The following is a 14,618-nucleotide window of genomic DNA, read 5'->3' as shown; positions in this document are numbered from 1 at the left end:
GCCATTCCTGTGATGGCTTTAGAAGAAATCTGGGAAGAGTTTTCCAGGCATTCAAAGGTTGACTTGGAGATGTCTGAGCTTTATCCTCCTTCCCAACAGACCCGTCAAATCCCTTTTCTTCTTCTCCTTTATCCTCCAGCTTTTCGACATTGATGAAGATGGCAGCATAACAGAAGACGAATTCGCCCAAATTATCTGTTCATCACTTGGTCTTCCTGACCTTGATGTTTCGAACCTCTTCAAGGAGATTGATGCTGATCACTCTAACAAACTCTCCTATGGTAGGGAGGCCAAGTGGGAATTAAGGAAATCAAGATTCAGGGGTACCATTGGGAGGAGACTTTGGGGTGTGATGTAATGGCGTGATGAGGGAAAGAACTTGGGTGAAGAGATGCTGCAAAGGGAACAATCAGATAACAGAATATCAGAGTTGGAAGGGACCTTGGAAGTCCAATCCCCGGCTCAGGCAGGAAAACCTATACCATTTCAGGCAAATGGTTGTCCCATCTCTTCTCAAAATCCTCCGTGATGGAACGCCCACAACTTCTGGAAGCCAGTTATTCCATTGATTAATTGTCCTCGTTGTCAGGAAATTTCCCCTTAGTTCTAGGTTGCTTCTCTCCTTGATTAGTTTCCATCCATTGCTTCTTCTCCTGCCTTCAGGTGCTTTGGAGAATAGATTGACACTCCCCCCTTTTCTTTGGGGCAGCCCCTTAGATATTGGAACACGGCTATTGTGTCACCCCTGGTCCTTCTTTTCATTAAGCTAGATAACAGGCAGCATAGCCCACAGCTGTATAACTGGCAGGGCAAGAGACCCTTCCTAGTTTCTCCAGCTGTCAAGGAGATGGGAGAAGGATTTTATTTTTCAGACCTGCAAAGTTCCGTCAACGTAGCCTCACAATAAAGTTGACTTGGCTCAACTGTGATTCCTAGCTGGTTTGCCCCACGTGTTGCCTTCTCCTGGTTTAGTGTGAACCTCAGACCAGCCCCCATGTTTTAAATAGTGTTGTTCGTTCTTTTATTTTTATTTTTTAGAAGAGTTCAAGGATTTCGCCGAGAAGCATCCTGAATATGCCAAGCTGTTTACAACGTATCTTGAGCTGCAACGCTGCCAGCTGTTGACAGAGGCGGAATTCGCTTCCGGGGAAGTCAGCCCTGTCAGCCCAAGTTCTCTACCTTCTTCTGAAACAACTCCGGTGCCAAGGAACAAAGTCTGCCCCCTACCGACTGAAGACGAGCATTTAAATATTTCAGATAAAAAAGAAGACTGAACCTCAAAAAGCCTAACCTATACATTTATTTAAGCTGCAGAAGGATTCCTTTTTATTAAATCCAAATCTTGGTGGGAAGCCAGACCGAGTAAAGCAACCTTTTGCTTTCGGAATGCATGCATTCATGTACTGTATGTCCAGAAGTATTTTTCAATAAATAAAGTTGGTGAAATGCTTTGCTACTTGTATGGCGTCCGTGCTGATTCTGTTCCAGAACAACTGAGGCTGAGATGAAATTGGGAGGGAAAAGGTCTGCCATTCACTAACCCCCAAATCAGAAACACCTTTTCTAACACATTTCATTCAAAGACCATACTTCTGCCAGCTGCAGCTCGGACTTTTGAATACTGACAATAAATAATGATATTTATATTTATTTATATATATAAAACATATTTATTTGAACAAGCCAGCCTGGTCTGATGGGTTTAGGGGTATTTTAACGTTTTGTAATTTATTAAATTGGGCTATTGTATTTAATATTTTTTAATTTTTATATATTGTATTTTATTGTATTGCCCTGTACACCGCCCTGAGTCCTTTGGGAGAAGGGCGGTATAAAAATAAAATAAAATAATAAATAAATGATGAGGGGTCATATGAAGAAGAGTTAAGGGAACCAGGTATGTCTAGCTTATCGAAGAGAAGGATTAACTGGTAAGATTAGCGAGATTAGCAAAAATGCTTAAGAATATCTCTAATAACTGTTGGAAGTGCAATCAAAAACCAGGCACGTGCTTTCATCTTTGGTGGACGTGACCTAAAGCAAAAAAAAAAAATGGACAAAAATTCATACTTGGCTAGAAAAGATGCTAACAAAATATGTAGACTTTAAACCAGAACTATTTTTATTAGGTATATTATCAGGAAAAATATGATAAAGAAAGTGTATATATTTAATGTTGCACGTATTAACAGCAGCAAGAATTGTATTTGCTCGGTATTGGAAAAATGAAGACACGCCATCTGAGAAAGAGATAATCGAGAAATACTGGACTGCACAGTACTTTTTTTAAAAAAATTCACATTTCCAAACCATTATAGAAGTGAGTCACTACTACCATATTTGTCTTCTTAAAAAAAAAAAAGTTTAGTTTCCCAGTTTAGCCATCAGCTGTGAGATCTCCTGGTGTAAAGTACTTAGCAGCCTTTATCCTGCTTATCTTCTGAAACCAGCCAAGACTAGATAAGTAGTTTTACTACCTGTCTAAAACTCTGCGAGCCAGCTTCATTTATCACCCGAAGCTATTTAAGAAATAATCAATTAGCCAATAAATTATCATGGGCTGAGTCATAAACCTCTGCTTTCTGCAACTTTCGGCAAGGTGCAAAGGGAAAAGCCAACCGAATGCAAGTTGCATCTTGATGTTGATGTAATTAATGTGGCCCAGAAGATTCTCATCCCTGAACTAGAAGCTTTTAGGCCCGATGTCATGATGGAGAATGAAATATCCTGCATCTGTCTTAAAGGAATTGATTTAATTATCCCCCATCAGCAGAATATGGGTCTGAATGCTTAAGAGAAGTAAGGCACCATTGCCCTCTGGTGGCCATTTATCAGGAATTGCAACTGTTAGTTTCCCAGATTTTTTTAAAAAATATCAGTACAATAGAAGACTTGAAGACTAAGAGGCAAATCATCATGAAGAAAATCTATGTTTTTTTGTTTTGTTTTTTAATTCCATTTATATCCCACCCTTCTCCGAAGACTCAGGGCAGCTTACAAGCTTAGCAGTAGCCTTCATTCTATGTATATGCCTGCTTATTAGGGCTTTCACACACACCCCCAAGCGGCATTATTACAAAGTCAGCTTAATTGCCCCCAACAATCTGGGTCCTCATTTTACCTACCTCGGAAGGATGGAAGGCTGAGTCAACCTTGATCCTGGTGGGATGCGAACCTGCACTAATTGCAGGCAGCTGGTGTTACTTAAGGAGGCATTAGCCCACTGCTCCACCAAGGCTCTTTTTATGTGATCACTAAGAGTCATAAATGACTTGATGGCACAGAATCAGATGTGTACAGGGCAGATAATCCACCTTAAGATCAGTCTTAAGATTGTTCTTCGCTATATCTCCGCTTTTCCTGGAGATGGAGAAGACAGCTCAAACCCCAACCGTCCCACTCACTGCTGCATTTGGGACTGCTCACCATAACAAGCAAAGTCTTACATTTAGGCAGGAAAAATCAAAGGCACAAATACAGACTGGGCAAGACCTGGCTTAAAACCAGCAACTGTGAGAGGGACCTTGGAGTCCTAGTGGACGATCACTTGACCACGAGCCAGCAGCAGCCAAATAAGCTAATAAAATCCAGGGTTGTATAAACAGAGGCATAGAATCAAGATTACAAGAAGCACTAGTACCGCTTTACAAAGCCCTAGTAAGACCACACCTGGAATACTGCAGCCAATTCTGGTCACCATATCACAAAAAAGATGTTGAGAGTTTGGAAAAAAATTCAGGTCTCTTCCTTGTTGTACTGAAAATGCTCATTTCTTAGGTCCACTACATTTGCAATGACTTTTCCTTCTAACTCTTTTTCTGATCATCCATCCACCTTAATCTAACATAAACCAAAATTTCTTTGGCTCAGCTGTACTCCTCCTCAATCCTCTGTGTATTTCCCAAAAGGGTAGTATCCTGGTTCCCCATCAGCCCTAAGGACAGAGTTGTCCACCTGAAACCTATAAAGCATCTCTAATTCAATTGCACTCCCTTCATTTGGCCACAGCCCCCCACCAATCACCAAGGAGAGTCAAGACGCCTGTTTAGAAATAATCAAATATTATTAAAATATTGGTCCTAGCCCGAGTTGACGAATGGCTTACTCATCATAACCTTGGATGGGGAATTTCCAGCTTCTTTCTCAGCCTTGATGGGCTTAATTCAATCAACCTGAGGAGAAACAATTTACTTGCTGCTCTCCAGGAGACAGATATGACTGGCATGGCTACAGCTGAGGAGAAGAGCATCTGGGCTTTGCCAGCACAATACAACAATTTGCTCTGTCTTTAGTTTTGAAGGTGGGCAGCGTCTCCCCTTCAACTCAACGTTGAAAGCAAGGATGGAGTGCAGGCCAGTGGAAACAGCAAAGGTGCCTTCCTTGTTTCAGGAAAAAAAATGACATGGAAAAGATCAGAAGCTGGAGATGTCAAAGAGGAGAGGGAACAGGTGATCTCACCAACCTTTGGCTCTGCCTCTATTCCCCTGCTGCTTCGTCTCCACCCATGACTTGCATGGAGACCCCAATAAATGAACCCAATGGAATATGGCCCTTGGCCAAAGAAGAGTGGTCTTTTCACTTTCATCCAGAACTTTACTACCCAATCAATCATCCTTCTTGTTGCCTTGATTCCATCACAGAGACACACAACCACAGAATCAGAAACATGAAACTGCTTTCCTATCTACTCTCATTCCCTTCTTAAACTGTTCAGCTTGACTTTGTTCCAACTCTGTATTTTGCAATAATAACTTGATTCTTTCATACTGATTTTTGTTGTTCAACAGCCAAAGACTTTCAAATCCCCACAACCAACCTTCCTTCCTTCCTTCCTTCCTTCCTTCCTTCCTTCCTTCCTTTTTCTATGAAACAGACTTCTTTATAGATGAACCTACTCTTGGAACTCCTAAAGCAATATTTTTAAAAACATGGCAACTTTAAGATGTGTGGATTTCATCTCACAGGATTCCCAGCCAACATTTTGAGAGCTGAAATCTACACATCTTAAAGTTACCAAGTTAGGAAAGCTTCTCTACAAGGTCTTCTTCTGAATGTCAATGTGTGAAGAACCAAATTTACTGCTTGGTTCCTACTTTTCTACTCCAAGTGATGGGAAAAAAAACTGGTATTCCTCCATTGCAAGCTTCTCCCTCACTTTGCACAGTGTCACGTGGCTCTTTCTGGTTCCTGGGGTGACCTGAAAAACCTCACTGAAGCTTTTCTTTGAAAGGTCATGAATGATAGAACACCAAGAAGCTGAGCAGCCAGAGAGAGAAACCACACACCGGCAAAATAACAAAGAGCAAAAATAAAAAAAATCATTTTATTTCCAGGGAGTGGAAGAGCAGTTTCAAAAATGCAGGAGAAACAATTCGGTCCTGCTTTAAAGAGGACGATCCAGGAAGAGAAAATGATAAATCATCTCAGTTTGATGAAGGATTCATGGTGCAAAATGTCCATGTTGAGTTAGAAAAAAAATAGACTGTAGGAAATTCAGGGAAGCTACGCAGCATTCTGAGTCCCCCCCCCCCCGTTCTTTCATCAAGAACCTTGTCCTTCAGCCAAGAGTCAAAATATGGATGACAGCAAAGATCCTCATACCACAAACATCGTTGTCAGCCAAGGGCTGTGTTTTCCATTATGCATGTCTTTTTGACAAAACGACACCAACTTCTTTTAAAAAAGAAAAGTTATGCCAAAGAGGTTGGGCTGAAACCAAGCCATCTTCCCCCATCTTACAAAACTTGATGTCATGCCTTAATAGATCCCTTCTGTTGATGTTTTTCCCCCCCAGGAAACAATCTCTGCACCAATCCTTGATAGAGGAGGGTAAAATTCATCACTTGCAGCCAAATCGCCTTTTCCTCCCCAAATAACTTGGATCTCTGCAATTTGTTAGCACTGTATTTCTACCCTCACTCTAATTCAGGAAAAAGTCAAGTGCCCAACTTTACTCCCATTGTTAACACATGTTCAGGCATTATAAATAGGACAGACAAGGGCTTACCTTTCTGATTCGATTCAGAAAGATAGTTTGATTTGGAAATTCAATGAAGTTTCAGTCCAAATCTCCAGAGGTTTGCATAGCTCATAGTCCACTGGAGATGTTTGCAAGGAGGTCCATATTTCTTAGCACTGATCTCAGTTTTGTTCTGCTCCAAATGCATAAATGGAGTTAAATAATTATCTATCTATCTATCTATCTATCTGTCTGTCTGTCTGTCTGTCTGTCTGTAGGTCTGTCTGTCTGTCTGTCTGTCTGTCTATCTACCTATCTTCCATCTATCATCCATCATTCATCTATTATCTTCCATCCATCCATCCATCCATCCATCCATCCATCCATCCATCCATCCATCATCTCTATTCTCTTATCTATCTATCTATCTATCTATCTATCTATCTATCTATCTATCTATCTATCTATCTATCATCTATCATCTATCTATCTATCTATCTATCTATCTATCTATCTATCTATCTATCTATCTATCTATCTATCTATCTATCTATCTATCTATCTATCTATCTAGCCTGATTTTTGTTTTGGTGCAAATGGTAAAAATTCCATCCCAAGGAAACATCATTTCTTATCATCTGCTATTTGTATCAAATGGAGGGGGGTCTCATTCATTTTAAAGCTTCTTCTAATTCTTAAGAATTAGTGTTTAAACAGCTGCTACCTTTCTAGCCAAAAGCCAGTTGACTTTATCACCCCTGGCATTTAATGTTTGCAGAACAATGCAGCAGGTCTTGTTAGATTAAAATGATTTCTTGGATCTGTTTCCCTGTTGGGATTTTATTTGATCTTTCAGCCTTTGAGCATCCAAAATTATGGAAGTGTTTTCAATTGTTTCAAGCTCATTCGTCCGAGTAAAGAGACAGCACGTTGTAGAGATGGAAGACACAAAGGCATATTGCAGATTGTGGAAATGGTTATGGTTGAGTTTTGGGGTGGTGCTGTGAAGACTTCCAAGGGTTTCATCATCAATATGTTCCTGAGGAGAAGCATTGGGGTAGGACGATCAAAAAACAAGGGAGTTGTGAGTTGGCCAAGAGATTAAGGTCTCTCCATTTTCCCTCTCGCAACTGTGTACTCTTTGTACAGTCTTAAGTTGTCAATCCCTTCTAAGCAGTTAAAGATGAATCATAATGACCCACATTCAAATTGTGGTCAATCTTGAAGCGGTGAGAAGAAAGAGCTTAGAATAATTGCAATAGCCCTGAGCTGTTATATTAAGTTTTGGAAAAAGAAATAAAAAAGTTCCTTGTTCCCATTCTATACATGTAAATGGAACATAAATCATTGACACCACTGAGAATCACCCAGGTTGATTTGCTGTTCAGGAAGCTTTACAACCTGTAGCATTGTCTCTCTAGTAAAGCAAGATGACTTGGTGGGCAATGCTAAATGGCACCAACTATCTATCTATCATCTATCTATCTATCTATCTATCTATCTATCTATCTATCTATCTATCTCCACCTACCTACCTGTCTATCATCCATTATTATGTATTATCATCCATGCATCCCATCCATCCCATCCATCCCATCCATCCATCCATCCATCCATCCATCCATCCATCCATCCATCCATCACATACATCTATCTATCTATCTATCTATCTATCTATCTATCTATCTATCTATCTATCTATCTATCTATCATCCAAGTATTATCTCTCTCTTTCTTATATGTCTGTCTGTCTATCCATCCGTCCATCCATCTATCACATTTATATGGCTACCCATTTCATAAGAAGCAGCAAACAACATTTAATTAAAAAAACAATAACAAAGGGTCCCCCCATAAAGATACTTAGGAAGTCACAAAAGACTCAGATCTTCTCCCAGGCTGCCTAGCAGACTGGGCACAAATTTTTCTCCTGTTTTGTATGATTCTTTCCCCCCCTTTTTCCCCAACCCCCCAGACTGAGTGCATAGCATCTATTATTCACTTTATTTTATTCTCCTGGCTTTTTCTTGGGAAAAGTGCCCAGAGTTGGTTGAAGTTGGTCGCTCTTTAAATCTCTGCCCCTAAATGTAAATACGTAAATAAGCCAACAAATGAAACTCTTGTCAAACCTGATTAAGGGCAATGTGGTCCTGACAGATTCAAGATTAAGCCTACTTTGGGGGTGGGTGGGTGGGAGCAAATCCAATTGAGGACTTTTTTTTTTGTACCTTCAGGGGGCAGCTGATATTACATTTACCAGCCTGCTGTGTTCTCCCACCCAGAAGCTCAGGGGAAAACAAAGCAGAGAGATTCACTCCTAACCGAAAGAAACCAAGGGAAGAATTCAAGAAGTCTAGAAGCCAAGGATTTTTTTCCTTCCCCCTTCTTTCTTCTTCCCATGCCTTGAAAATCAGATGTACCGGCGGCCTTCAGGAGAAGCTGAGAAGAGAATCAGCTGCCCAAGGCTAAAACCTTCTTTGGAAGAAGCTTTGCTGCAGGGCAGAACATCTGTGAAGCTTTATCAATCCAGTAATTCAATCATGGGGAGAGGTTTAAAATGCTCCTCCGGTGCCTTGCCTACAGTCTCTTCCTGGTCCTGAGGAAGACGAAGAAGAAAACCTTTCAGCAAGGAAGCATCCTTCTGCTTTCTGCCTCCCCCATCTCCAACTGGGGGAATGGACCAATTCTTTAGCATCTCCTGAAAAAAGTGGAACAGACTTAACGGTGAGTCTTTGGTAAAGATTTCTCTTTGGTGTCCTCAGGAAAGGTAAGTGAGGTTGGGATCAGCTTGGGATCTTGTTGGTGACGCCAACAAGAAAGTTCTCAGTAAGAACAGGCGGAAGAGATCAGAGGGTGGCCGAAACCACAGGCAGTGGTTGGGTGTTTCCGTGTGCGTTTGCACACACAGGTGTGAGCAATTGAGGAACAGTTTTCAGCTCACAGCCAGCCGGACTGCCAACATTTCTACAAAAACGACCTTAGTCGTAATTTTTCACAAGGGTTTGCAGCTTGTTTTAGTCTCTTAGGCATTTCTGGATTGCACACCTCTGCGTGTGTGCAGTTACTAAAGACACCTTAGCCAGCCTGTCCCTAACTGATTCACAGGAAAGAAAAGAAGATGAAATTCAGAGTAGTTTATTTGCAAGTGAAACCTGGGTAACATCCTAAACCACATTCTGATCACTCCAAAAGCTACATCTATATTTATATATCTATATATTTATATATCTATATATCTATATCTACATCTACATCTATATCTATATCTAACTATATCTATAGATATATAATGAAAAGATTTACACCAAGCCCTGGAGTGATGTGATGCTTGAGTCTTGATCATCGTAATTGTCCCGTAAGGCAAAAATTGATCCTGTTGAGATAACCTTTAGGTTTAAAAAAACAATTTTAGTGGGAAAAACGCTTTGCATCCATCATTAAACCTGATGGTAGAAAGAAAGAAAGAAAGAAAGAAAGAAAGAAAGAAAGAAAGAAAGAAAGAAAGAAAGAAAGAAAGAAAGAAAGAAAGACAAATCTAATGACTACACTGAATGCAGGAATGCACTTTAAAAAAAATATCAGTAAAGTTGCTTTCACTGTTTCTTGCCCTTGATCCAGGTGAATCTGGAGCTATTTGGGTTCTTATCTTGTATTGTTTTCTGACTTGTATATATAGAAAACATGTGAACGATATTTTACAGCTCAGATTGGGAAATTATTTCATTATACTATTGCAAATTTAGGCACTCTGTGAATTTCTGCCGGACAGATTCTGTCTAGGAGAGAATGGAACAACGCCAACACACCTGGCAGGCTGGCAGAATTAAGTCCAGGTGGCTTAAAAGCCACACCTAAATTCTAGATTACGAATCGGATTATAGCAATTTGGGCATACAAGCCTCCCACTGAAAGTGAAATCCCGCATTTCCCCCCCCCCCCCCACACACACACACCCTCCTGCAGCCCTGGAGAATTTACCAACTCGAGTTACTTTGCCAAAAAGTTTGCCTTTGACGGTCCGGCGCGCCGAAGTTTTAAGTGCCACGAAGACCCAGAGCCAGGCTCGCCTCCTTCGGACCCAGGGGCGAAGGGAGTCCGCTGCTGAGATTGAGCAACGGTGTGTGTGTGTGTGTGTGTGTGTGTGTGTGTGTGTGTTACATCAGCGTTTCCCAACCTTAGGAACTTGAAGATGCGTGGACTTCAACTCCCAGAATTCCCCAGCCAGCATAGCTGGCTGGGGAATTCTGGGAGTTGAAGTCCACGCATCTTCAAGTTCCTAAGGTTGGGAAACGCTGTGTTAGATCAGGATAGCGCGGTCGCGAGTCCCTACCCCCCCCCAAGTCTGAAGGACCTTCTGTCTCGGCTAAGAGCAGAAGAAGGGGGGGTCAGCTCTGCCTCGCCTCTTCATTTTGGGGAGAAAGAAGTGACCGACCTGGAAAGCCCCCCTCCCCCGGGAAGTCCCCTCCCCGGGGTCGGGTGGTGGTCTCGGCTGGAGGGGTGGGGGGGCGGCGGACCTGCGGGGCGGGCGCTCCTCTGGCCCGAAGCTTCTGCTGGCCCTGCGCCCTCCTCCCTTTGGCGGCGCGTCTTTGCGCCGCGCTCTTGGAGGGGGTGTCCGGAGCAGCGGCTCCCGAGCCTCCTGGGTCGCTCGCTCGCTCGCTCGCCCGCCTGCCCGGCCGCTCTTCTCCGCTGAGTTGCTCTCTTTTTTTCCCCCCCCCCCCACCCCCGTCGCACCTCCAGAGTGAAGATGATCAAGCCCCTGGTCCAGCCGGAGGAGCGCGGCTCGGCCGGGGCGCCTTCTACGCCGCCGTCGCCTCCTGCCAAGAAAGACGTGGAGCTCCTTCTGGTGAAGGAGCAGAACGGGGTGCAATACACCAGCAGCCACCTCCTGGACCACGCCGGTCCCGGCTATAGCTCCGCCGGCGCCTCGCTTCAGGAGCGCGAGACTTGGGGCAAGAAGATCGACTTTCTGCTCTCCGTGGTGGGTTTCTCGGTGGACCTGGCCAACGTCTGGCGCTTCCCTTACCTCTGCTACAAAAACGGAGGAGGTAAGTCAGAAGACAGCCGAGTTCAGCCAGCGGGGAGGGAGGGGGGGGAGACCTGATCTGCTGCCTTTCCCCCACCCCCAAACCTGTCAGTATATCCCATCGTCTCCCCCTCAGTGGGAAGACGGAAGGAAGCATAAGGGAAGATTCCACTTTGGCTCTTGGTGTTCTTGGTTTAGGAAGACGGGTGTGTATGGGTGTGTTTGGCACACCTGGGGGGTCAGATCCCACTCTCCTTGGGAGGGATATGCCACCAGGAGGCTTTGAACAAAGTTATAGTTTCCATTTGTGACTTTTCTCCTCTGGGCTGAAGATCCAGAGATGGCACCCTGGTTTGAAGGAACTTTGCTTCCAAGAACAGAAATCCACAAGGATTTCATGGTTTCGATCGCTACCGGCTCTAAACTCATAACCTACCTCAGCAGGACAAATTTAAAAGCTCAGCTAGACTTTATTTCTGCTTTCCTTCCCACCTTCTTTTGCAAACCACAAAACAAAGCTCAGATCAAAGGCAATTTTGCACACTTCCTGCTCTGGCCAGCTCGACTCCTCTTGAAATGGATGCAGAGATGGTGATAGACTGCTACTGAGCATAGAAGCTCCAATAATTGCCACTCAGCCGCTTCTCTCCCCCTCGCAGGCCTCCTGGTGCACTTTTTTGTATTTTTGGACTGCTTTTTTTGTGCAGTCCAAATTTTGAGTGGTCTTCTACTTTGGTGGCAACAGAAGCAACCAAGTTTGTTTCGGCTTGTTTGCCCCAAAGTGTTGAACTGTGTTCAAAAGTAGCTTTGTCCCAGAAGGGAAGCGGAGGGAGGATTGTGATCCTAACTGCTTCCATATTGTAATCTGGCACGAATTTGGTGAATGTGGTAAGCTTTGTAGACTCTGCTTAAATAAACTTCCTTCTTCTGTGGCCTGGGGAGAGAACATTGTAGTCATCTTCTAAGAAAGCATTAAGTTCTTTGGGGCCACCCTCAGCACAATCACTCCAGAAAGTGAGTTAGAACAACATCCATCTTGCACCATCCAGATGCAATTCTCAAGTTTTCCAGCCAGCCTGGATCAAATTTGGGGTTGGTTGGAAATTGCTGGGTTGGGGAAGTTGGGCTCCAGCAATGAACACACACACATACACACAAACACAAACACACACACACACACACACACACACACACACACACACCTTCCCCAGTTCAAGGTTATACAGCAACCAGGTTGTTTGTTTGTTTTCAAGTGCACAACCACTTGGGAAACAAAGACTGGTATTAAAAAAAAAAGCTTGGAGTAGTCCTTTGGTTAAGAAGAAACTGTATTTTGCTAGTTACTACAGCTGTAGTAGAAGATCGAGGGATTTAGTTCACCACAGTGGCTCCAGAAAACCCCATGTTCTCCAAAGAGAACTCTATGCATGTCTTCCTTCTGAAATCCTGGAGTTTTAGTACATTTTATTTATCGATGTAGAAAATGCAGACTAAACGGACTAGTGTTTGGTAATACAGTTTCTGATGTTCCTTCCTGTGTTCTCATGTACGCTCACGTTAAGCCTGGCCCCTCTCCATAGGTTTGTCCCTCCTAAGGACTTTGCCTGTGGTTAGCTTCTCCTTGAATTGTTCCAGAATGAACGATTGGTATAAAGAGCGAACTCCCTATTGCTAAATCTGACTTTCCTTCTTTGGCATCTGTTCTGAGTCACAATGGCCAAACAGAATGGTCGAGGTTTCTAGAGGTGCCACTGTTGATAGACAAGGTGATGGGGTTGTCTCATCTGGCTTTGCAGCCAAACCTTTCAGGTGGGTCACCAGCAAGTGGGGAGGTCATTCTCCAATCCGGATTCTGCAGGAAAACTAGAGTTGGTTTGACTTTCAGGTTCTGCCTAGGATTTTCTGGGTTGGTCTTGCCATACTACATACGGATACATCCCAAGTTAAAATAAGTTGAAATAAAGGAGGAAATAGGAAGACACCAACACAGAAGGAGGTGGAAACTTGTCAAATCAGAGAGAGAGAGAGAGAGAGAGAGAGAGAGAGAGAGAGAGAGTGCAAAAGAGAGAGAGTGAAAGATAGACATACAGAGAGAGACAGAGAACAAAAGATTGAGAGAGAGAGAGAGAGAGAGAGAGAGAGAGAGAGAGAGAGAGAGAGAGAGAGAGAGCAAAAGATTGAGAGGGAAAGAGAGAGAGAGAGAGGGAAAGAGAGATAAAGAAAGGCAAAAAGATTGAGAGAGAGAGAGAGAGAGAGAGAGAGCAAAAGATTGAGAGGGAAAGAGAGAGAGAGAGAGAGAGGGAAAGAGAGATAAAGAAAGGCAAAAAGAGAAAGAGAGCAAAAGATATAGAGAAAGAAAAGCACAGCAAAAGATTGAGAAAGAGAGAGAGAGAGAGAGAGAGAGAGAGAGAGAGAGAGAGAGAGAGAGAGAGAGAGAGAGAGAGAGAGAGAGAGAGAGAGACAGACTCCTGAGCCACCAGATAGTTTATTTCAAGGATGGGAAGAAGTGACTGAAAGTGGCACAACTGGAGGCATGGACAAATCAGCCAGCCTTGCCTTCTTTCCATCTTTCGCCTCCTTTTCTAGGCATAGCAGCGGGGGATGTGGGCTTCTGACCCCAACCATTTCACAGTTCTTTTCCTTAATGCATTCCATCTTCTCCTCCAATCCAAGAGTGGAGCTCGGTGTGTTCTCCTCTGCTGTATCCTCAAGCTTGGAGAGAAGGTGGTCCTTAAACGATCTGGGGAAGGTGATGGGCATGAAAGGAGCTCAGGAGACAAAGTCCTCGTGGAGAAAGCAGATTTGGGGGAGCTTGCCACTAGAAGAAGGTCCGAGTCCATGTCTTCCAGTTCACCCAGATAGGTCCACCTTCTGATCACATGGACGCCAAGTCATGTGGCCTCGCCTCCAAGAGAGGTGAGAGGAACAGCGATGCAGTTTTAAAGTTCTGCTGAAATCATGCCCGCTTGAAGAGAGATGTGGACTCTGGAGCCACTTTGCGGTCTCTTAAGGTGGTTCCAGAAATGGTCTGGAGATGGATGAGAGCTACAGTCTCGCGACTGAGGGCAAAGATGGGAAAGTCTTTGGAAAAGCACAAGTAGAGACAGGGCCAAACTCTAGAGCAGGGGTTCCCAACTGGATGTGCTCGCACCCCCTGGAGGTGCTAGATGATATTCCAGGGGGTGCAAAACCCTGGGTTTTCAAAATTCTAGTGAATATGCATAATTCATTGCCATTATTTTGAACTTTTGTAAGGGGTGCGAGAATATATCAGAAGCGTTCTAGGAGTGTGGGGTATAGAAAAGGCTGGGAGCCGCTGCCCCAGAGCAGGGGTAGACAACCTTGGCTCTTTTGTGACCTGTGGACTTCAACTCCCAGAATTCCTGAGCCAGCCATGCTGAGAGGAAAAGGAAAGGTTTCCAAGCTGAGCCAGGCTGGCTCAGGAATTCTGGGAGTTGAAGTCCACGAGTCATAAAAGAGCCAAGGTTGCCTACCGCTGCCCTAGGAGATTGAACCTCCTGTTGACAGGCTTTCATCCACTAGCTACCTGAAGGGACACCATCTGTAGACCTAGTTGTGCACCTGCTCTCTGTTGGTGGACCAGAAAGTTTGGCCAACAGAGAAGATTAGGCAGGC

The 14,618-nt window shown here is 43.8% G+C and overlaps 2 protein-coding genes across 3 annotated transcripts in view; both read left to right on the top strand.

The window, feature by feature from the left end:
• The window catches only part of LPCAT2 (lysophosphatidylcholine acyltransferase 2), a 28,160-nt gene extending 26,700 nt beyond the window's left edge, over positions 1 to 1,460 (top strand). For both annotated transcript variants that reach the window (XM_081335802.1, XM_081335803.1), the window contains 2 exons: positions 140 to 281; positions 1,039 to 1,460. In XM_081335802.1, the coding sequence (XP_081191928.1) occupies positions 140 to 281; positions 1,039 to 1,274 (378 nt within the window). In that variant the 3' untranslated portion in view covers positions 1,275 to 1,460. The remainder of the gene's footprint in view (positions 1 to 139; positions 282 to 1,038) is intronic.
• Positions 1,461 to 10,703: 9,243 nt separating this feature from the next.
• SLC6A2 (solute carrier family 6 member 2) overlaps positions 10,704 to 14,618 on the top strand; it is a gene marked incomplete at both ends in the record, with an annotated part of 28,016 nt that continues 24,101 nt past the window's right edge. The window contains one exon of the mRNA XM_081336220.1: positions 10,704 to 11,004. Within this exon, the coding sequence (XP_081192346.1) occupies positions 10,704 to 11,004 (301 nt within the window). The remainder of the gene's footprint in view (positions 11,005 to 14,618) is intronic.

The sequence above is a fragment of the Vipera berus genome (assembly GCF_964194415.1).
Source record: "Vipera berus genome assembly, chromosome: 10".
Taxonomy (NCBI): domain Eukaryota; kingdom Metazoa; phylum Chordata; class Lepidosauria; order Squamata; family Viperidae; genus Vipera; species Vipera berus.
The sequence above is the reverse complement of the archived record's forward strand: the minus strand, read 5'-3'. Positions and strand labels throughout refer to the sequence as shown.